At 40.2% G+C, this 24,359-nt stretch overlaps 3 protein-coding genes across 3 annotated transcripts in view; 1 reads left to right on the top strand and 2 right to left on the bottom strand.

Moving 5' to 3' along the window:
• Positions 1–81: 81 nt before the first annotated feature.
• Positions 82–11,808, bottom strand: LOC109986016 (NLR family CARD domain-containing protein 3-like). Its single transcript, XM_065956898.1, is given in 12 exon segments — positions 82–2,818; positions 2,821–3,350; positions 3,493–3,539; positions 3,959–4,126; positions 4,240–4,407; positions 4,767–6,573; positions 6,775–7,003; positions 7,145–7,199; positions 8,189–8,296; positions 8,415–8,522; positions 8,708–8,849; positions 10,285–11,808. Coding segments are annotated over 12 exon segments (3,483 nt in total). The 5' UTR covers positions 10,343–11,808; the 3' UTR covers positions 82–2,755.
• A 123-nt stretch (positions 11,809–11,931) lies between these two features.
• On the bottom strand, positions 11,932–17,467 carry c7h11orf58 (chromosome 7 C11orf58 homolog). The gene is made up of 5 exons (XM_020636444.3): positions 17,309–17,467; positions 16,790–16,873; positions 15,598–15,658; positions 15,235–15,344; positions 11,932–12,464 (listed from the first exon to the last, which is right to left on the bottom strand). The coding sequence occupies exons 1-5, from the start codon at positions 17,360–17,362 to the stop codon at positions 12,270–12,272; spliced, it is 504 nt and encodes a 167-aa protein (XP_020492100.1). The 5' UTR covers positions 17,363–17,467; the 3' UTR covers positions 11,932–12,269.
• Positions 17,468–20,662: 3,195 nt separating this feature from the next.
• The window catches only part of LOC109985962 (transcription factor SOX-6-like), a 125,583-nt gene continuing 121,886 nt past the window's right edge, over positions 20,663–24,359 (top strand). The window contains exon 1 of the mRNA XM_065956885.1: positions 20,663–21,217. The gene's annotated coding sequence lies outside the window, so the exon portion shown is untranslated. The remainder of the gene's footprint in view (positions 21,218–24,359) is intronic.

Genomic DNA, 24,359 nt, shown 5'->3' with positions numbered 1-24,359 from the left:
GAGAGACAACAACTCTACCAACTGAGCCACAGCTGCCCCAAATGACAAATATGAATGATAATAAAAAGGCAGAACATGTAATTAGATAAACAACTTTTATTATTTTTGTGTGTGTTCCCTATAAATGTTTGGTCCATTTAGTAAAATACATGTTTCTCATACTTGTACATTTATGTTCAACAGATTTTTGTCATAGACTTCATATGAACTAACAAAATTATCCCATGCTATATATCTTAAAGTGCATGCATTCAATCATTTGTGTCATTGTAGGTACATGTATCGCATATTATCTTAGACTGTAAATAAGGTGGTCAGTTACACACTTCATACTCATTGTGACAAATAATTATTAAATAAATAAATAATTGTTCTCAATAAGCTGTAGGGCATTATTTAAAAATAAATAAAAAAGTGGAAAAATAAGATTTTGGTGTGCTGTCCTGAAAAAAACCTTTGATATTTTTTTTGGTTGAGGATTCAGCACCAGGGGCATTTCCAGAGAGGTGGCCAGGGGTGGCATTGGCCCCCCTTGAAATCTTATTGGTCAGCCCCCGTGGCACTCCAATTGGTCATTTGCCTTGCCAGATGTGGCACTTGTGTTAAATCCATCATTCAGGCTGTGTTGCAAAAGGCAGCTCATAGTTTTCAGTGTGCCAATGTTTGACTTTAAAATTGTGAATTTGGATATACTTTTATTTTTTACTTCTTCTAAGAAATAAGCTTAGAAGATGTGTATTTTGCCATTATCTTGTGTTACTTAAAAGTTGATTCAGGCCATCCCTGCACAAGTTAGTACTGTCCCAGCTGGGCCACAAAGTCTGGACACGGCCTTGTTTAGCACCCTTATAAGTTACTGAGAGTGAGCGGTTTTTTTTTTAGATGTAATTAAAGAACATTATTTTCACATGACAAAAATTCTCAAAATTACACAAAGTACAATACACTGTTTCTTTGTTCAGAAAAAAATTCTACTAAATGCCTGCACTTGATATGTGATGTCTAATATCAATTTAGTTTTAGTGGTTCTTTATTAACTTTATTTGTCTTCTGGTAGTGGTTTTGATAGAAGCCATTTTTAGGCCCCTACACAGTTGCTTTCATGCTTTCTTTAAGTGCCTTGTATTTTGTAAGTAAAATAAATAAATACAAATGTTTAAAACAAAACACTTATGACAAGATCCACCTAAGTGCCTTTATTTATAACTTTTAACCCAAACTCCTGATCAATTAAGTGGCATTTAATAAAAGCCTTAAAGCTTTAAACCTGAACAAACATTAAAAGAAATATGAAGACATATAAGATACGGACATATGATGCATGTTTAAAGGTCCCATATTATGCTTTTTCTGGTTTTATATGCTCTTTAGTGTGTTTTCCATGTGCATGTTTAGGCACATCTATTTGCAAAAATTCAAAGTCTGCGGAAACGCGGCTTCTCCTACGTCCTCCTGTTAGCTGCACGTAACACTCGGTTCCAGCCCCCCTCGATAAAAATTTGTCAGTCCGACGTCATTGTCAGTGTGATATCACTGATCTAAGCCCATTGGCTCGTTGTGGCAAGCCCAGCAGCTCATGTTGCACGCCCGTTAACTTCTGTAGCACGCCCACGACATGCCTTAGCCTGCGGTAGCACAGTAGTGCTAAGGTGCTTATGTTTTTGCTCCCCGGCCCTCGGAGCCAGAGTGGCTGAGCGACTGACCAATTACGGCAGAGCCGACAGGCCGACCAATCAGATCAGACTTGGCACACGTGGGGACTCTGAACGTGGGCACTTCAGAGCCTTAGAGAGAGAGTCAGAAGCGAGCCGGTGCATGGAGCGGTAGTAAGTGACAACAGACACTTTTTTCTAACTTTAGCTATTGTGAACATACTTTAGTAGGTACATAGATTAAATATACGAACCCCAAAAAGGGCATAATATGGGCTCTTTAAGATTACAGTAAATACAGTATAACTCAATGATACTCATATATGAGTGTATATATGTCTGAAATGTGTTTTTTACTTGAATGAAGTGACTTATCGAACACAGCCGTATAGATATTCCAGAGGAGTTTCCAGCGCAAAGATGTTAGCTAAGTGCAAACAGCTAGCTTGGTGATTGCTAGCTGCCGCACCTTCGCATACTGAAGCCTCCGCTTTCCCTCAGCGACACACCTCCAACCCCCCTCCCCTCACATTCTCATGAATGAGCCCAGCGCAATTGTCCTTTGCTTGAGCTGCAACAGCCTGTGGCCTGCATCGTTGTGTTAGCAGGCTAATGTTAGCTCACTTTAGTTAGCTTTTAGTTTCCCATTGCATGTAAATTTACACGGAATGACCGTAATCTAAAAATGCAAAAGTGACATTCAAATAAGCAGTGAGTATGTTCTTCTTCTTTTCTCTATTCCTTGACTAAAACAACTTTTATACTCAAGGGGAGGAGCTGGCCGTCCCGTCCAAGTCAACATGATGTAAACAGGGCTCCGACAACAACACAGCAAGCGGGACTCTTTCTTCTCACTCATTGTAGACAGTCATGACTCAGCGAGACATTTACAGAGGATAGACTTGATTTCTGCTATATTCATGTTTAACATTTTTGCAAATTCTTTCTTTAAACGTGACTTCTTTTGTCAGATGTTTTCAACAAACTATTGATAAAATCACCCAGTGTGAGTTGCTTCGTAGTAATACTTAGTTACTAGGAGTTGATCTTGCATGAAGATGGAAAATGCATGTTCAAACAACAAATCTGAAATCCTTCTAGGGTTAGCATACTTCTAATCCTTGACTTATGCTATGTGCATCTTTAACAGAATTTAAAGGTATTATTGCTGGCACAGATTTAAAGAAGTATCTGCAAGTCCTAACCTGAAGCCAGGATACAATGGCTCAGAGAATTGAACGTGGAACGTATGCAGGTGAGTCATGGTGTTTGATGATACAGCGTAGAAGGACAGACTTCCAGCTGACCAGTCCAAGAACACTCCAACTCTTTTGGAGTTGAAGTAGGGGACAGATATGGGCGCATCATCCCTATTGTACCAGGCAGTGTATTTACCATGACAGTAGCGCAGACTCCAGGACTGCTTGTTGTAGCCAAGGACTGACTCGTTACCTTTTGCTTTCCTGCTGATTCCTTTATAAGCCACTCCGATACCTGTGCGTTCACCAGTCCACTCCACTTCCCAGTAGCAACGGGCAGACAAGCCCTCTTTACAAATAACTTGTCCCCAGTCTGTAAATCGCTCTGGACTGTCAGGATACGGCTGTGCTGTTGCCATTCGAGTCATTCTTAGCTTGTCTTCAGAAAAAGACAGGTGAGAGTGGGCAGTATTGACATCCATTGTAAGCTGGGATGAATCTGACAAGAAAAAAAAATGGTAACAAGAAAATCAAACAATGTTGTTTAACTGAAATAATATTACTATCTCATTGTATTTAAGGTTGAACACCTTGTCTGCCTGTGTGGAAATGCTCATTGATTAGTGTGTAAAGAAACTTACATTTCTTCAGGGATGATTTCAAGTAGCACTCTGCATTGCCGGTCAAGCTAGGAAAAATCAAACAATGACATTTAATGTGGAAAGTGTGCCAAGTTCCTTACATAACAACAACCTAAGTCACAGATCCATTGAAACCTTGGTGCCCTAGGTAAAGAGAATATCACTCAACATAGTTAAATTCCATGTGTAAGGGGTCTGAACCCCCTCATGCATTTAATGTGGATTTCTCTTTATGACATGCTAATAACAAACAGAAATTCTGAATCGGCAGTAGGTCTAATCCTTCTTTGGAATTAGGGGAAAAGCAAACCAGCTATAGCATGCCCATTGACCACATAATGGTGTGTCTTTAAGAAATATCCACACCAACTGGGCCAGTTGGGTCGGTCTCTGTACGTATAGATTATGAAGCTGTGTGCAGAGATAGTCTTGATACCATGAAGTACAAAAAGCTGTAAAGCTCTACCTGATGGTGAGGTGTTTTATGTCTTGCTGCACAGAGGACAAGAGCTCCATCCCTAGCTGCGCTGGGTAGTTGTAACTCAGATCCAGTTCCTTCAGATGGTTTGGGTTGGACCTCAGAGCTCTAGCCAAAAAGCCACAACCAACCTCTGTTATTCCACAAAAAGGCAGCCTGAAGGAAAGATAAAAGATTTTTTTTAAATCACAAGACTGAGCCTTGCTTTACGATAGGTGGTTTCACCTGCATTATAAAATACAAAGCCTGATGAAGCACTTGTCACGAACCTCAGTTTTTCCAGATGACATGTTGGACTTGCCAGCCCAGCAGACAACATTTCTAATCCTGAATCTTGAAGATCGTTATCACTCAGATCCAGCTCTTTCAGACATGAATCGCTTAGCAACTCTCCGAGGGCTTTGCAGCATTTGTCTGTGAGGTTGCATTCTTTAAGCCTTCAAAATAAAAAGAACATTAGGTCATATGTTAGCTGAATATGCTAAATGTTTGATTTTGAGTGAGGACATCAAGGAATCGGACAATCACATAGAAGAGATCCAGCCTCCTCTGTGGAGCCGCCATATTCAGAATAAGTGTATAAATCGACTTGTGCTAGTCTCCACTTTGAAATTGAAATCAAATGAAAACAACAAAAAAAGACATCACTGCATGATATGACCTCAAATCTGGACCAACTATCAGATCCACTTCTCTTTATTGTTCAATAGTTGAACATAAGAAAAAGTATCCTAAATAAAGAAATAACATCATATAACTATTATGAAAGGCACAGAGGAAAAGGTTCTCTACTCACAAGGCTACTCTGGATTCTTTGATCACTGGTAAAAGCCACAGAAGACCTTCCTCTGATCGTGAATATTCCCTCAGGTCAAACTTATCCAACTCTTCCTTTGAAGTCAGCAACATGAAGACCAGAGCAGACCATTGGGAAGGTGACAGAGTTGTCTCTGACAAACTACCAGAGTTCAGGAAGTGCTGGATTTCCTCCAATAGAGACTGATCATTCAACTCACTGAGGCAGTGGAAGAGATTGATGCATCTTTCTGGGGATGGATTTTGCCAAATCTTCACCTTGATGTAGTCAACAATAACATCATTGCTTGGCGAGTTGCTCACCATTGTGGTCAGGATGCTCTTCAACAAAGTCTGATTGGTTGGCTGTGATAGGCCAAGAAGGAAGCGAAGAAACAGATCCAGATGTCCATTGTCGCTCTGCAAGGCTCTGTCCACTGCACTCTGGAGAAGGTTGGTCACGTCGTTGGGAGACTCTGGGACTGTGGTTGTTTCTTGAGGCTCCAGCAAGTTCTGGTCGAAGCAGACGAATGTGTAGAAAACATACATTGCAGCAAAAAACTCCTGTATGCTGAGATGCACAAAGCAATACACTCTCGCCGGATGAAGTCCAAGATCCTTCTCGGAGATCTGTGTGAACACTCCTGAATGTATTGCAGCATCATTCGCATTGATGTTGTACTCATTCAGTTCATTCTCGTAGAAGATCATGTTGCCTTTCATCAGGTGCTCAAAGGCCAGTTTTCCAAGCTTCAAGATCATCTCATCGTCCATTTTGCCATGGGACTCAGATGAATACTTCCTGGATCGGATCATTGAGTTGTACACCAGGAAATGTGTGTACATTTGTGTCAGGGTCTCAGGCATGTCCCTTTTTTTCCCATCCTCCTCCACTTTCAGGCTTTCTGTTTCACCTAAAATATTCTGCAGGACGGTGGCAGATATCCAACTGAAGACTGGTATGTGGCACATGATATGGAGGCTCCTGATTGACTTCACGTGTGAGATGACTCTACTGGCCATGTCTTGATTAGAGATTTTCTTCCTGAAGTACTCTTCCTTCTGGAGGTTGTTGAAGCCACGTATCTCCGTCACACGGTTCACAAGATCAGCTGGAATGCGATTTGCAGCAGCAGGCCTGGAGGTGATCCAGATGTGTGCAGAAGGCAGCAGGTTCCCCTTGATGAGATTTGTCAGTAGGACATCCACTGAAGTTGGCTCTGAGACACTGCTGCAGGGCTCGTTGTGGTCGAAGTCCAGAGGAAGCCGACACTCATCCAACCCATCAAATATCAGTACAAGTTTATATTTGCCAAAATTTGATATTCCTGATTCTCTTGCCTCATCCAGAAAATGATGAAGAAGTTGCGTCAGTGTGTAGTGTCTCTCCGTCATCAGATTGAGCTCCCGGAATGGAAGATTCAGCAGGAGTTGGATATCCTGGTTGACTCTTCCCTCGGCCCACTCAAGGTTAAACTTCTGTACTGAGATTGTTTTTCCAATGCCAGCGATGCCTTTAGTCATCACAATTCTGATGAATGTGTCTTGTCCAAGCAGGGGCTTAAAGATGTCTTCACATTTGATCGGTCTATCTTCTGTTACCCGTCTCCTGGTCGCAGCCTCAATCTGCCTGACCTCATGTTCATTATTAACACTCTCACAGACTCCCTCTGTGATGTAGAGCTCAGTGTACACCTTGTTGAGAAGTGTCTGGTTCCCGTGCTGGGCCACTCCCTCATAAATATATTCAAACTTTTTCAGTTTGCGTCTGAGTTTGCGCTGACATACATCGAGCTCCCCATAGACGTCTAATTTCAGAGAGGGAACATAAAGTAAGAAATCATTTTGATGCACACATTTCAAGATTGGTACCTCAAGTGTTTGTGTGGTCTAGAAGTTTAATTTGGCATAAGAAGTTACAACAAGGATTCATACGTGCTCAAGTCCTTCCCTCATCGATCTTTGGATAAAACACTTAATACATTCATGTTTCTTCTGGTGGTACTTACTTTTCTCGAGTTGGTCGGCCAGCGCTTTGTGGCCTATTTTCTTCAAGGCGTGTAGTGTTATCTTCAGAGCCCCCTCACTGGCACTGGTGTCTTCATTTGTATCTTCAGTGTTCGAACAGTCTTGATTTGGCTTGTCGCTTCCAAAAGATTGTGTAAGATGTGGAAAGAGCATCTCTTTAAACCTTTTTATCTCACACAGCAAAGCGTTCTGGGCGTGTTCTTCGACCATCTGCGATAAAAAGAAGTAGAATGAGTAATGGTTCAAATTTAAGAGATATATCTGTAACTTAACGACTACACTATGTACACAAGAACCAGGTAGTTCATCATAGCAATTTGTTTTCAGTAAAGACATTAGAGACATGGTTACCTTAAATATGGCAATTCCATCCATGCCCACCAATTCTGGACAGTCATGTTGGCCTCTTCAGACAAATAATAAAAGTATATATACTTTATGTTTAGAGATGCAGATACAGATTATTTTATTATCAGAACTAATAGTGTTATTGTTGAGTTGGTATTGTGTGCATGGCTACACAAAGCTGTAGTGAACCTGTCATTGCGTTGTGATGGCTTTGCATACAAACAGAAAGCAGCAACAGCTGTCAAGTTTTCAAAAAAGATCTTTGATCTTTTGATCATAAAGAAGGAGCTGTTTCATCTTGTCTGCACGTTGTCATGGAGACGATTTGTGGATACTTCTTACAGTTCAGTCTGAACATTTAGCACCCCTACAGGCCTCAAGCACTTCAATTTGTCAAAACTGGATTTGCAGCTTTTGTTTCTGTAGTTGTTAATTCATTTGTGTGTTTATGACTCGATTTATTTGGCTAATCAGTCACTCACTGCTAAGTGATAAGGCTAGCTCTTTAACTCAGTAGAACACCAAATGGAACAGAAAGAAAGTCATCCAGTCTCACAGATGACTGGAGTAGATCCTGAAGTATGTACTACTTCAAAAATAGACTTTGAATCATGAATCAAGAATAGTTTTGAATTGAGATTCTGAATCGAATCGTGACCCCAAGAAATCAAGAGTCACCCAAACATTGCCTGCCCTTCTGTGAATCATTTATGTATTTGCAGCACTTTTGCTGTCAATGCAATTGTCAATGCAGCGCGTTTCCTTTGTTGCATTTATTTGGGTCATTTTCATGTGTTTTTTAAATTTGCAGTGTGTCTGAATTTGCATTTTGTTTTCTCCTTATGTAAATTATTTTGGCTGGTGCTGGTAGGTTGCCCTTGTCAGTCACCGTACATGTCCCTCTATTCATAAAGAATATTTTGGAAACATCAAATTTTTACCAAAACAGCAGACAGTGGAAACTGAAATACATTTGATTGATTAAAATACATGGCTAAATAAGAGAAGCAGACAGAACAACATCAATCGAGAATAGACTTTGTGTACCTTCCAGGTGCTTCTTTGGTGAAATCATTATAGATATTTATGGAGGCATCACTTTTCAAAGACAGGCAGGATGAGGCTAGCAAGTTTGATATCTCAACATTTATTGGTCTGATAAGAAAGAAAGATAGAATTAGAGTTGGACAAATGGACAAATTTCTCTTTCAACAAAAAATTCTGCATACCAACATTTCAATCCCCATAGCCAATGACCCAGAATAAACTCTACCTATTAGCTGCGTCCTTGTTGAACTCATAAATTATGTTTTTTGAGGCATCACTTTTCAAAGACAGGCAGGATGAGGTTGGTAAGTTTGATTTCTCAACATTTATTGGTCTGGTAAGAAAGAAAGATAGAAGTATAGTTGTTATGCAATGTTCTTGTGAAACAGTGAGCGTTTAAGAAATATCCATGGAAATGTAGTAGGATATTAGAAGTGGACACATTTTTCTTTTTAACAAAGAATGATCCATATACTAACATTACAATCCCCTCAGCCAAAGACACAGAATAAACTCTACCTATTAGCTGCGTCCTTGTTGAACTCTAAAATGATATTTTTGGAGGCATCACTTTTCATAGACAGGCAGGATGAGGCTGGCAACTCTGGTCTAATGGATGACTTTCCACTCTCTTTAGCAGCATCCATTTTAAAGCCAACACCTAAAATAGGATGTAGGAAAAGATGATTAGATTCTGCACAGTGGTTTAACTCAGAACTCTTACATGTAGAGTAGAACCAGACCGATTGATCGACCAGCCGATAATATCGGCCGATATTAGCATAACCACTGAGTATCGGTATCGGCTAATTTTTATCACTGTTATGCAAGGATTTTACGAGACTTATTCACCAGTCAAATAGCTGACAGGATCCGTAAAGTTACAGAGTGTCATGTTTTGTTTTTACTCATTCATTTAGGATTAATGTCTGTTCCTGTTTCAAGAAAACAGTGTAAAACTGAAACTCCCCTTGGGGATCAATAAAGTTAAACTTAAATCATTGTGGGCACAGAAAAAAACTGTTTTGTTATTGGGAATATTCATATTTTAAGCACCATGCAGTTAAATGACCAAAGTGTAAAAAATGTCCTGCCAACATCATTTCCTTCATGATGCATTTTGAAAGTGAAATATGATCAACAGTTCCGCCTTGTTATAACAGTAATACGAACTAACTCAAAGAGGCAACAGAAACAGTTGGCAAGAGTATTAGAGCACTGCTAAAGTCAAAGCCTATTGTTGAGCTGTAGGCTGTCTCCGTACAACAGGACATCAACACACACCTACTACTTGGATGGTGAAGACAGACGACCTGATAAGGAAAGCTCAGAAATGGCTTCTACATGGAAACTTAAATTTGTGTACATTTTTCTTAGAGTGATGCAATGCAAGAAACATTCTGCTTGGTGCAATTACAAAACGGCAAAACTTAAGTGGCACCGACAAGTAGGCTACAGGCATGAAAAAAATCCTCTATTCTTCTATGATAGAGTACATATGATATGTTGCCCTGTCTGCCGCTCCAGAGTAGTGTGTGTTGTGCAGTCTGACCTCGGCATAGCATCTTGTAAACGTATACTGACTGAAGGATGCGGTGGGTAAAGAGGTGAAACGCTCACAGCATCCAAAAAGACAGCAACCGGTTTGCGCGCGCGTGCATGTGTCTGTGTGACATTGAGGGTCAAATGTTTGACGTTTATGAATTGCATTAAGGTATGTTTTGTTGCAGATCAAAAAAATGTACCCTGCCCGAGCCCCATATGCAGACAGCTGTTCACGAAGTTCACAGTCTGAGTTGTAATAAAAAAACATAAAGATATGAGACATAGGAAACTACAACACACACAGCACATAGCTTTTGTGAACCTAAAGAGGGCTACATCTTCATCAGAACAAGCTCCTACGTGTTCGGTTTTAGTTTCTCTTAGTTCAAAACATTTACAGTCAGCTCTCACTTTAAATGACTAATCATGTAATTTACTCGCTGGTTCAAAACGAGTTCTACAAAGATGCGTTCATAAAGAATTATGCTCTTTGTATGTATGTAGCCTAATAATGTCAAGACATTCAAACGCTCACGCCAGCTGTTCCTCACCTCGTTCAGAAGATGGTTTGGTGACTTCCGCGATCCCAAGTGTCTGGTGTTTGTTCATCGAAAGCAGGCGGGGAAATGATCAGTGTGATGCTGCTGGCATAGCCTCTATGTCATGCGACACATGCGCAGTTTATTTTCTGTTTTAAAGTGTTAGACATGTGCCCAGCTCGGTGTTCTGAGTCACAACGTGGCCCCAGGCCTACATCTAACAAAAACGCACACGCTTATGATGCAAATGTACCTGACAAGTCCTCATAAACATCTGATTTCAAGATATTACAAGGGGAAAATAAGGACTTGGTTGCTTGTTATGAGGAAAAAGAAAATCTGCCAATGGGGCAAGCACATAGGCTACCCTTTCAATTTTTGATTTGACTGTTAATATTGTCTTTTTGTCCTCTGTCATTTGTTTTGTCTTGTGTATTGCATCACTATGTTGCTCCTGCCACAAAGCAAATTCCCCCTTGTACAAAAAAAATAATAATAATAAAATCCCTAGTGGAACTGTACAGATCATCTAAATCAGAGGAGCTGCTTGTCAACTTACAACGCGGGCAACTTCTTGGGGCCCCAGGGCCTCCAGGGCTGACAAACTTGAATCCACAGCAGTGGCTAAAAAGTGTGCAGTTTGCAATGACAGCGGGAAACCTCCCTAGGGGGACCCGATCTGACCACTCAGTCATAGAATAGTAAATGACTGTTGCTAGTCCAGTCCTAAATATGAAGAAGTCCCTGAATGACATAACTTGCGCTGCATCCGTTACATCATGGCTCTTTGGTGTTTGTATTTTGAAATAACTCTGATGTGAACCTTGGAAAAAAATGTACCATATGTTATACAACTATATTTCCTACGGTGCATTTTATAACAGAACCTGAACTTATGACTTCAACTTTTGGTTTATAATGCTTTTACTCAGGTAGGATTTGAAAGCAGAACTCTTAGCTGAGGTTTGTTTGTGATTGTGTTGATTCATTTTACGTGATGTGATTAGCTGTTAACTATTAGCTTAACATAGCTTTTCTTCCATCAGTGTGTGAATGTGTAGGTGTGACCTGCGCTGTCAAAGCGCTTTGAGTTGTCAGATGACTAAAAAGCGTCCTACAAGCTCAAGTCCATTTACCATTGAAGTTTATAATGTGAGCAGATTTTTCCTCAAATTATTCACAGGGTCAAGAAATATAAATTGTCACAGAGGCCCTTTGTTGCATCATCCCTCTCTCTCACTCCTCCGAACATTTCCTGTCTCTCTTCAGCTGTACTATCAACAAAGGCAATATGGCCGATAAAATACAAATAAAGATATTTATGTTACAAAAACCTGGTTTTCTACGAGGGGAAAATCTTCAGTTTATAATGTAGCAGTGGTTGAAATGGAAATAATAAACTTAACAATCTAACTAATGATGGTATGTGATGACTTTTTCAGTGCAGTGATTTAGCTTTGAATACACGTTTAAACCATGCAGTCTTTTTTTACATCCTACTATAGGTCAAAGAGCTCCTCTGCACAGAACAGAATTGTGTTGACATCACTTTCATTTCCTGTGACACATACTGCAGAATGCAAACGCTGCATGGAAACTTTATTTTTGTCTTTAAGGGAACTCTAGTTTGAGGTTTTCACACAGGCAAACAATTACAACTGACATTTCCTTTTGTTTTTATTTGAAACAAGAAACCACAAAATGTACAATGTGAATACCAATCATGCTGAATGGCAAGCAATCATGTCCGATCCCACACTAGTCGTGGCAAAAGCACTGACAATTAAAATGTTGGGACAAAATCAAACCTGGACAGTTTGCAAGCTAAAACATGATAGAACATCTGAAAACTCAAAATACCAAACCCTGCAGATGTGACATTGTGACGACATGCACACCTAGGGTGCTGCTGCTGAATGATGAGTGGTCGCTCACAGTCAAACAAATCATGTCTTTCCTTGTACTCCTACGCAGACTTGACAAAGGACATTTTCTTGTCAGTGTTTCTGTTCTTCATCGCTGCTATCTGAGGTGGACTTCTCCTCGTCCGAGCTCTGTTCTTCTGGATCGGAATCGCAGCCTTTGTCCCGGGAGTCTGCTCGTCCTTTTTTATCAGTGGACTTCTCTGTTTCCGTTGCTTTTGTCTGACTGTCTTCTGGTGGCGAGGGAATTGAAACTGGCTCTGGCTCAGGCTGTGGGTAGGAGAACAAAAGGATGCTTTAAGAAAGAGGAAGTGTATTATTAGTAAGATCTGTCTTACAAATGAATTTCTTAAAAACCCCAGAGAGTAAACAGATGTACTTGGGTTTTTTGTGAATATTCAAGCCAAAATATAATAAATAATAAACAATTTGACCTTTTTAACTCAACTGTTTAAAAAACTAACTTCTGTCTAACTCAAGAAGAGCAGTAAATGTCTCTTGAGGCTGTGAGTGTTGTGGTGTTTTTATTCATGTTGCGCAAACATCTTTTTAGTTTTACTTAAATGAAGAAAGGCAGTGCATGTGCGTTATATCCCAGCTGCACACGGCACAAAGAAAAGGCACAGTAGTGTGTTGAACAGACTGCCTGTGTTTGGACACTTGAGCCCCGTTTCCACCAAGCGGTCGGGTTCGTGGATAGAGTCGGAAATTAGGGAGAGAGAGAGAGAGAGGGGAACGACATGCGGGAAAGGAGCCACAGGCTGGATTCAAGCCTGGGCCGCCCACTTGGAGGACTACAGCCTCCATACATGGGGCGCGCGCACCAACCACTGTGCCACCAACGCCCCACATCCTTCTTCTTTGTTGAATTTATTGGCTGTCTATGTCGCGCCGCTGTGAGTTAGTGATGTGTAAGCATACGGTTGACTGTGGAAATGCAAGCAAGATCAGGGTTTACCGTACCAAACTGTACTGAACCGAACCTGACCGCCTGGTGGAAACAGGGCAGTCAAAGTAACCCACATGCAGCACAGAGGGATGGATGCAATAATTCTGCTTTGTCCATGGCTCCACCTCTCCTCTTATCTAGAAGAGTTCTGCTCAGGTGAAGGAGCAGCATATTAATCTAAGACTTGACTTTAATCGTCTTAGTTCCTTCTCTTACTTTCATTAGGTATTAATCATACACCACCTTGTGGTTACATTGAGAACTACTTCCTATTTTTATCTACATTATTTGTATCCATGTTTTATTGGTGGAAGATCACAGGAATACAAGATTAAAACATCAAGAAGGTAGGAGCCTTATTGCTGATCATGTTAAATGTATGGATGCATGTAATCATTTTTGTTCATTGGTTCTGGGAGGGGGAGGGGCTTGTGGACTTAATTGGGCTTAGTGGAGACTAGTAGAGAATGGAGCCACACAGTCTTTTGACCTCTCTCCTCATCTCTCTCTTTTTGTATAGTTTTGGATTAAGCTGTATCTGTTTTTTTTTTGTTTATTTTAGTTGAAGTAAACGTTTAAACTTTGATCATGTGGTCCTGTGGATTTTTTGGATGAAAATTACGTGAGAGGGGAGTTTTGGGAGCATCAAGCTATGGCTTCATTCAGTGGATACCTACAAAGTATTTCCTTTTTCTAAATTTAAGTCAACTTAGGGCAGACAGAAAAACAAGCCACAATGAAGAAAAGAAAAATATAACCCACGTAGCCTAAACGATCAACTGAGTAAACTTCTATATGGACCAACATTACTGTCAATCTACTGTATCAGTAGAACAGACCAATAAGAGATAGAGGACCAACTCAATGAATGACCAAACTGGTTCCTCTCATATGTCAAATAGTTCAAAACAGGAAATGAAAGGTTGCAGTTTCTTTTTAAAAAAATGTTTGAGGCTTAAGACAAACATCAGATCCTTTAGAAAAACATCAGATCATTTAAGCCTCACAGACTGTGGTGTTGACTCTAAAGGACAATGATCATTATGATTTGGAAAGTACGGACACTGAATTGTTTTATTTTGAATAACTGGCTGACTTCTTAGAGCTTATAATGTTGGAACATGCAGACTCAGTCCTGCAGGGGCTTTATAAAAATCACCTAGGTGGATACTCAAAGAATATATAAATAAGAGGACAATAATTTAAGTTAGCTCAAATATGTAATGAACAAGAATTTAAACCTAATAAGTAGAAGGCAGAAACCCTGTAAGGAGCAGTGATGATGATTTCCTGTGCAATCTATTACATTTTGTAACCTTACCTGTAATCTCTGGCAAAATGTATTTATGTTGTGTATTAGAAATGAAGTGTATTGTGTTGTGTTTCTGCTGTACTTGTATTTGGTCTTTGCAGTGTAAATAAAAAAGGAAAAAAAAAGACTGAGGTGTTGAGATTGCAGATTTCCAGGCAGTAAGAATGATTTGAATCGCCAAGAGGTAAAGGCAATGATGTCTCTTTCTTTAGCGCCACAATGCACGTTTGGCTGGTACTCCAAAGATTGCCAGAAGAGGGCAGGATTGTATTGTGATCCTTATAACTTAAATTAATATCACAAATGAAGCACCAGAATTCTTTTAGTCTGGGACAAGCCCGAAACAAGTGTAGTAGACTAGCTGGTGGGAGAACTACAACGGTTAAGATAACCTGCTTTTACTAAAGGTCATCCTGTGGACAACTTTAACCTGAATCAGACTAATCCTGACACAAGACGCAGAAGTGTTCTCCCCTTGTAATGTACCTGCCCATCAATCATCGGCGTATTTAATCCCTAATTCATTCCTCCACTTAGCTTTAATGTTATTATCAACACAAATGATATGATTTTTTTATAATAAGACAGATTAAGCATCTTTGAATATGAAAAACTGCTTAGATAAACTTTCCTTGCTTCATATTATTTCTTGAGTTCTAAAAAGTGACAACTACTAATTAAATAACTGGCTAATTTTTATGACTGGCAAGATCTAGGTCTACTTTTCAAAGTATTTAAACTATCTCTCTGCCCTCTTCAAGCCCTCCTTACCCCCTTACCTCACTGAAACCAAGGCCACAGTGTCTCCGGTTCCGGCCCGACAGCTTCCCATCCATGCCCTGTTGGTACTGCATCTCTAGTTGCTCGTTCATCTGCCTATCTTCCTGCCCTGCAGAGGAGACAACAGTAACAGCAGGCACACCCAGCCATGACAGGCTTATCCATGCATGGATAGGTCTGTGTGGTGGATGTGTAGTGGGGAACCCGGGTTAATTGCATCGGGCTTAAGAATAAGAGGCAGCATTGGTATGCGACAGAGGGACAGTAGTTTGGACATGTCTTACAACACATTATCTCTTTAACAGTTTTATCATCAATGGATACGGCGTTTTTACAAAATCTTGAAAAAAAAAGAAGCTCACCACTTCGGTGGTGGGATGTGGACTTATGGTCTCCAATGACGAGGCGTCCGGTGTGTTCTTTCTGGAAAACAGATGCATTCTGATCTTACAACTTCTCTTAAGGTCAGAGTGACAGGTACAACAAAGCTTTTACGTTTTCTTTATCTTTTCATGCTATGGCCATTGGCCCCCAATTAAAGCAAACGTATGTTACTATTCCACCTTGAAATAGTAGTTTTCTAGGTAGATCTAATAGAACAAAAGCTTTCCACAGGGAGAATGGCGTCCCTCCCATGTCCACAGAGCGCCCGGTTGCCTGTTCACTGCACTATGTTAGCTTTGGCAGTTGGTGGAGATCACCTCGCGAGAAGTGCATACAGCTTTAATGCACTAGTTCACACACCAGCCTTCAGCTAAAAATAAGTCATTTAGGCCGTCTTGTTACTGTTTGATACAGTACTGAGGCTGAGCGATAAAAGAGGACGGTGACAGATGAAGTCAAGAAGAGAAAAAGAGCGAGTGACTGAACAAGGAGCCTGACAAAAGGAAACAATCAGAAAGCAGGTTGTACATCCCTGCACATATTATTTATAACAGATAGTATTAGTGACATAATGTTAGGCTGTATTGTTTTTGCTGTCATTGTTATCTCATGTTAAGCAGCTTTACCAGGTGCAGAAAGTCATTTTACCAAATGTATGTCTCCGGTTTGCACTTTGCATACAAATATATAAATAAATCCATCATAAAAAAAGTTGTCTCCTTCCTTGTCAATCTTCAAGTTAGCTTTGTGAGTTTGAAACCTTACAAATCACCTTCAACCAGCAAAAAAATAAAAAATACCCTCTCCAATGTTGCCATTTAGTCTTTGACTGTAGACACATCGGGTTATAGTTGAATACACAAACACATATTCCATATGCAAAAACAATGCGGGCTGTAGATGCTAGAAGATTCATATTTGCACAACACCTGGTAATTACTGTGACCTTGTCAGTAGACATGGTTGTTTGACTTCTCACATTGCCACCTTTAGACTCTATGTTTGTCAACAAATGCGTAGGTAGGTGTAACAGCACCACATGTGTTTTCCAACAGTGCAGTTTCACAACGACACCTTCAGTGGGTGCCAAAGCACACCAAACCGAAAGTGCTACACATTGCTGCTTTAAGTGAGCTTCAAGTTAATGTATCTGGATAACAAATAACAAACCTTGCTGGCCCCCATCAAGCGTAAAAACTTCTGCTTCCTTTCATTGCTGCCCAGATCTGCTGCAGCCCACGGAGTGGAGCCATCCTACCAAGGACAAAACATTGTTGTTATCATTCATGTTCATATTCAGAGCATTATTACATTGAAAACACGAGACCACGACAGCCCAGGTGTTCATTTATTCTACGACTTTGTGTCTTTTCTCGTGTAATATTCCAGTGAACTCCAACCCTGTTTTTTATTACCAAGACGTGTTGGTTCAAATAAAACATTTTATACTGTATCAAGTATTATCCTGTGTCACATTAAATACAATCCTGTTTAGCGAAATAAATTATCTAAAGAACAACGTATCGTAGGTGGGTGAACTTTGTCTTTATTATTTTCTAAAATGCTTTTTCAAGTTTCAGGACAACGCTCCTTAAACCTAACGTGAGCTAACATACAAATGAAAGGCTAACCGACAAAAAAAAACATATTTTATCCACGGATTATGTCCATGTTTCATGTTTGACTCACTTCACTTGGAGACGCGGGTCGTTTTGTTCCATGTCTGTCTTCTGAATAACTCATAATGAACGGAAGCTTTAGTTAAATGTCAATAAAACGACATGCCACCTAGCTAAGGCTAGCTGATTTTTTTTTGTCAACAATGTTTTGTCCCGCCACTTCCGGTTCCGCTCTTCTTCTTCGTTGGTGTTAAAGTGCACCGGGAAAGTTTAAATCTAAATGAACGCCCGCCCTGACAAGTGTTTTTTTTTTTTTTTTTTTAATTCACGAGGGAATGTTTGGATATTTGTATCGTTATATACAAAAATGATAATCAATTAAAAAATACATTTTCAAGAAAAATGATGACCTTTGACCTCTTTTTGTGTGTTTTGTGCCATTAGATTAGTTTGTCCTTATGGCCGGATTGTGCAGGACAACATAAACGTTTAGTTTCTGTAGCAGTTTCAAGTTTTGTAGTTACGACAACACTATCTTCCGTGTTAACACAAGAAGTTTGTGCTGACTAGTTTACTATGGACTACAACAGCCTCTGACTTCAACAGAAGTTAAAGCGAACTAAAGGCTAAATGGAGGAGGATGAAGTTGGAGGAGGGATGCGGCATAGAAGCGGAGAAGGGAGGTGCTTTAAAACTGTAAGTTAACATATTGCCAGCTATAAGCAAGCTACTATTTTGTCACGCTTTTTGCCTTGAGTTAATATTAGCTAAGGCCAGCAGGTGACGCCATACCGTTCCCATAGAAACCGTACATACATCTCCTTCTACTCAGTCAGTGACGTACTTTGTAAACCCACAGATGCTTTCTATCATGACTATGATTTGGGTTGTAATTGTTTTGTTTTTTTGTCTTATTGATTTTTGTTTGCATTTAATTTGTTCAGTAGGCTAATCATATTTACTTGTGTCAGCTTTGAGCAAGAAGTAAGCTGTTAAAACACAACACTGGAAAAACAAGTGAAAATATAAAAGTGTAAAAAAAATATAAATAGGAATAGTAATTAATAAATAAAAATAAAGGAACAATTGAATGAACAAAAATCATTTCCCAGCCCTAAGTAGCCTATTTAGTATTATTAGTATTATTAATTGATCATGTTTGTATCTCATTATTCAGGCCTGCTCCTCTTAACACCTCCTACACCTGTAACACCTCCTACCACTGCTATGTGGACGACACATAGCTGTATTTTTCATCAAATCATCTCAACAATCTTATAACTGGATGTGACAAAATGTCCTCCATCTCTAACTGAAGGAAGCTGATGTGCTTGTGATCAGCCCTGATCATTTTAGAAAAGGGGTCCGCCGTTATATTGAACCCCTCCCCATCAACATCAAGTCCTCCTCTAAGAACCTTGGTGAAGTTTTTAAACAACATTTAAACTTTGCCATATCACTATGCTGGTTCAATCCTGCTAGAAAACATCGGGGAAATGAAATCCCTAACAGCCAAACACACTGAACTCTGAAAACACACCTCTACCACTTATATTACTGAAACTCTCGTCACCGGCATCACTCAGTCCTCAATATCACGTCTACAATTGGTACAAAATGCAGCAGCGGTTGTTAACATACACTGATCATCACTCCAATACTTGTCTCCCTTCATTGGCCTCCAGTTCAGTTCATAGGATTAATTTCTAAATTGTATTGATTACATACAAAGCCCTGTATGGCCCGTCTCCTACTTACATTACAGAATCACTGCGTCCTTATCCCCTCAGCCACCTTTGCGAACATCTGATCAGAACCTTTTAACAGTTCCTCATACATATTTTAAATCCAGGAGTGATCGTGCTTTTGCAGTGGCAGCTTCTTAACTCTGGATTAGCCTTCCTCATAACATCAGCTCTGACTAATTCTGCATAGTTTCTTTTAAACATTCTGCTAAAAGCGCATTTTTATAGGTCAGCATTTTGATCAATTCTGACTGTCTGTGCATTTTACTTTTGTTTGTGTTTGAATGTATGCTGGTTCATGTGATTTTTGTTGGTATGTTTAGTGTTTGTCCAAGTGTCCTCAATCTGTGTTAATGTGAAGCACTTTGTAACTGTGTTTTTAAAAAAATACTGGACTTACCAAGTTGACTTAAACCTGATGATCAGTAGCAGATCAAAGCAAATGTGCTGTTGATTGCAGGAAACGCATTAATGAGTTATCAGTTGTTGCTTTAATGTAATGTGTAGTGATCATATATGACGTCAATACAAAGCACACTATCTTAAAGCCGCCATGTTCCCACGTAGGTTTTTTTTATTTGACTATTTAGCTGCATCATATTTTATCTGAGCTTGGCATCAGGACTTAGACTGACTATGTATTTTGGCCCAAAACACTAATGGATGGTCTGTTTTGTGGGCCTATTAGTCTACATAATATTGCACTGATTAAGCTCAGAGTCATACACTATGAGTCATGAGAGGTTTTTTTTAACAAGGGACATTTCACAAAATATTAACACAAAGAAGCGATCAAAATAAGAATCAAGAGATGAAAAACTTGGCCTGTAGATAGATTTAAACAACCTACTAAATGTCACTGGACCTTTCCTAAGTCCCTCTGTCAGTAAATCACATTCAGTAATGTATTACCTGAAAGTCCTTACCCTATCAGATCATGTAAATGTGCAGTGTAATGTGCACCCTTATTGGATGTCATGCATCAAAACGGCCAAAAGGTGGCGTAAGAGCAAGCGTAATCGAGAAAGAGCCCGGAGGCGCTGTCACATCTGACAGGACGCTTAAAGTCCTCATTGATATATGAAAGGGAAACGAGTTTGGGCTTGACTTCTCTTTAAATGCACTTAAACGTTTGTGTGAATTATCAAGACGACTCTCCTGTTTATTTAATTTAATTAAGAAGCTGATTTTTCTTCAACAGAATCATCAATAGGCAAATCAAACTGCATTTATTAGGCCCTAATATTTTTTGATTCCAGTAACTCTGCAGAGAGCAATAGAGGACAGTACGGGAAGAAATTAGATGATTTTCTTGATCCTGAACTATTTATTTTAACAAGTTCGTGAACGTGTTTTTCTCCTTAAAATAGCGAAATAAAAATGCAGAAAATATAACAGTAGCCTACATAGAAAAATTGTTTTATTTGATTCCCCAAACTGTAGCCTACACATGGCGAATTTTTTTCTCACCATTAAAACAAAAAACACAATCTCGTTGTTTACTCTATTTGTGTTGATATTTGACAATTAAAATGTTAAATATAAGCAATTAATTTTTCAAAAGCAGATGACGTTTTTTGCGAACCCACGATCACGCGCGCTCAAGTATGATATAGATTCATAAAGGCCCATAAAGCCTTTTACAGAAAAGAGGACAGGGATCACAGGAAAGGTTCAAACAGAGAGTTAGGGGATAAGAAAAAAAAAGTCAGGTTTTATGTTTTAAAGAACAATTAAGTTAAAGTTAAACAGACACGCTGATAGATAAAGAGAGAGAGGGACCGAGATGTAGAGCGAGGTAGAGAGAGAGAGAGAGAGAGAGAGAGAGCGAGAGAGGGGAGAGAGAGGAGGGGTTATCCTGCCTCTGCCTCCTTACCCGGCTCTGTCCCGCACTTTCATTTAACCTCCCCATAGTGCCGGACGGGAAATAACTTTAATTACTTTGTTAAAATTAGAGACCCTCCGAATGACAGCCCCTCGTGCTCAGTATCACCCCTGACAACGACGCCGCAGAGTTTGACTTCACTTTGTGAGCCTCGGCGGAGCGCAAACTGAGGAGTTACCAGGAGTCCCCGCCACGCTCCAGCGATGGTTACTTTACGCACGGGAGTTGAAGGCTGTGTGATCTGACTCCGCTTCTTCTGAGTCTGGGCGCTGAAACTCTTCATCATCGGCCGCAACGCTTTCCAAGTTTTGCCAGGACCACGCAGCGAATGACAAAGAAGTGACTCCAGGTAAGAGAAGTCCTGCTGTTTCAGCGTGGATCGCACCGGGACCCCTTTCAGCCCGGCGCGTGCTCACCATGGGCTGCTTGTTTTGAAAGTCGGTGCGCTCTCCGGTTATCTCTGTGTGACAACAGACAGCGATGACAGCAGCAGATTCTGGCTGCAGAAGGATCTTTAAACCTGCAGGAGGACCGTGATTATCTCCGTCGACCCTGCATGACCCGCAAAAAGTCTCCCACAGAAACAGGCTCCTTTATTTGAATAAAATGTGGTGATGAGGTATTTTAGAAAAAGCGTTGCTTAAGTTTTATATGAAGTAATTTTAAAACGCTGTAACACTCTTCAAATCACTCAGTTTCTCCAGAAAAGAATGCACGTTAACGATAAAAGAAATAAAACGATGCCTAGTTAATTTTCTTTTTTTGTCATATCGTATCAGGTTTATGGTAATAAATGCACGAAAATTGTTGAAATATTTGTTGCTTTTCAAATAAAAAAATAGGCGTTTAAAAATATTAAGCTTATAATGAGCTACAAATAAACTTGTGATCTTATTCTCAAACTGGGTGACATTTTTATTTATATATAAATACATTTAAAAAAGCAAATAGACCGATAGTTATATTCCATCACTTTTGTCCACTGAGGCTCTTGTTAGTGGGGGTGAAAGGAGTCTAAAAAAAAATCACGATATATTTGTCTATCAAATAAAACGGATAAAAGTAATCTAACTTTGAAACGTGTTATTTAAAGCACTCATTTTCGCCCATAGTCTATCCACTAATTGAAAAAAAAAAAAAGATCAAGCTGTGAGCCACAAATTATGATTTTTCTGCAAGTCTTGCACGATTAACAGAAAAGGTTGAGTAGTTTTGTTTCACTATAATAAATAGTTCTCTATGCTCAGAATATATTAAGTGATTAAGAAATAGTCTCTGAAGAACAGGCTGCAAAGAAGCTCTGCGTAAAACAAGGTAGAGTCAGTGATTAACTTTTGAAGTGCTTCTGAAGTTCGATTGTAAAGCTTTTAAGAATTTACAATGACTTCTGAAGTCACCCTTGTCAGACCCACTAGAGTCTGTGGGATGATATTGACAGTAGTTTCCTCTTCAGCCACACAGCGGTAGCTTTTCTGTCCATAGTTGTGGACGTCTTGCGCTCAGCCGGACAGTCCTGAGGTCCCCGTGCGCGTCCCCGGCTGCGCTGCACCTCCACATGCAGACGCACAGTTTCTTCGGTGTCCCGTGTTTCCCACCAGACAAGAGAAATAGACTGTAGAGGGGTGAAAGAGAAAAGACAGCGTATTTAGGGTCAGAGGTAACTTTCCCCTCTGGAGGTCACGGTGACTGACCCTTCAAGAATGCGTGAGTCATAAATTAAAATAGACTTGAAGCCCTTTTACGCGGATCCATTGGGAGACAATACCGGGGGGGGGGGGGGGGGGCAGGACAGTGTCCCGGCACTGAGAGAGAAATTAGTGAGTTCAAAATTTCCCAGCATGATTTTCAGAGTGAGTTCATTTATTTTTCCTGTTACATGTGCACCTTGTTCCTTTGCTTTCTCGGCGATAAAATGCGTACATTTCCCTGGTTAGATGTGCTTGATGTAGTAAAATATGTAGCGGATTGTGGGTGTGTGAACTTGTGCCATGCAGCAGGGGCAGTTTGTTATCCGGGGTGGAGGGTGTGCAGCTCGGACAATCAGCTGGGTCTAGTGTCTCCTGTTTGAGAGTTTGCCTCGGGTTCACGCGGAACATGTTTCAGGGGGTACAAGAGGACAAGGCGCACGACCACGGCCTGGAACAAACAGATAAGAGTCTTTTTCAGGGTGTTCCCCGTATAAAGACGCTCAAGTTCTCTGATAAGCCGCTGCTCGTCTGCAGATAAGGAGCTTTTCAAGAAACACACAGAGATGATTACAGAAGCTGGTCAAAAAAAATGAGTCTGAAAACCGCTAAAGAGGAAATGCAAAGTCTGGGTATTTGCCTCTGATTTGTGGCCCCATTAAAACAGCTTAAAGCTTTAATATCTTAATCACCTGTTGTGCATGAAGTTAAACAAGAAAAGCCCAGCAGCTGCTTTAATTGTTTTATGCGTCCACATTTTTGTTTGCACATCAAATACCTCTTCTATTCAGACTTTAATTTGTCACGTTAGACAGTTTGGACGTGCCCACACCAGCCTGCACGGTAAATCACAATCTCCAACAAGTTGTTTAATTGTTTGTTCCCGTGCATAACAATTTATAGACGTCCCCACTCCCCTCCTCTTCCTCCTCTCTTGTAAGTGAGAGTGTCTGTCTGAAAAACAATCCGAGCCGGAGGGGGGGTTCGCTGGAGTTGATCTCCTATGGCATTTTGTTTTGAGCAGGTGCTGCGGGTTGAACTTCCCTCATAAGGTAAAGTGGCATTAGACTGTCCAAATGGCAGACTTATATATAGGCTGCCAATTCAGCACATTGTCCCGGACTGCATGCTCGCACTCTGTGCGCTGTCTGAGGGAGACTTTCTCTTTTTTTCTTCTCCTTCTCCTCCTGCGCGCTGACAACAGGCCTGAACTCAGCAGCGGCAGCCCCGTCACTATGCTGTCCATTAACATTTCTCAAGTCAATATTAGAAGCTGTCTGTAAAAATGCTTCTTTTCGGTTAATTTAAATAGCCTACTGATAGAAAAAAAATCCAAAACATTTCTTGGAAGTATTTAGAAAAAAATCCAACAGATTTCTCTTCTGAGCTAAAAAATAAAATGCATCGGTAAATTAGGGCCTCAGATAATTTAATTTTCAGATATTCTGATATGATCAAGACAATCACATTTTCTGATGACGTCTCTCTCACGCTCTCACACAGCAGAGAGGTTTGTTGTGGTTCGAAAATGAACAAAGGCCAATCACGTTCGGGAACGACTTCAAAGGCAAGGTGAAGTGTGACGTCACGTTCGAATCTCATACTTATACTCATACATGAGAGTCACATTTTAAACCTTGGAACTTCAAAGGCATCGTACTATCATCACAGAGAGATAAAGAGAAGGACTGGAAGATAAATACAGAAAGACAGCTGGATAGTTCCTCCATTTTTGGCAACTAATCACAGGTCATGGCTTTCTTTTTACTTGGTTTGTTCGTTACTAAAACCATGAGGACACTCGTT

The sequence above is a fragment of the Labrus bergylta genome, chromosome 7 (genome assembly GCF_963930695.1).
Source record: "Labrus bergylta chromosome 7, fLabBer1.1, whole genome shotgun sequence".
NCBI lineage: Eukaryota > Metazoa > Chordata > Actinopteri > Labriformes > Labridae > Labrus > Labrus bergylta.
The sequence above is the reverse complement of the archived record's forward strand: the minus strand, read 5'-3'. Positions and strand labels throughout refer to the sequence as shown.

Coding starts and splice junctions, on each gene's coding strand:
- c7h11orf58 (XM_020636444.3), bottom strand. CDS start 17,362: ATGAGTTATTCAGAAGACAGACATGGAACAAAACGACCCGCGTCTCCA. Junction 15,345..15,597: donor CACATCCCACCACCGAAGTG/GTGAGCTTCTTT, acceptor TCTCCTCTGCAG/GGCAGGAAGATAGGCAGATG. Junction 12,465..15,234: donor GTGGCCTTGGTTTCAGTGAG/GTAAGGGGGTAA, acceptor TCCTACCCACAG/CCTGAGCCAGAGCCAGTTTC.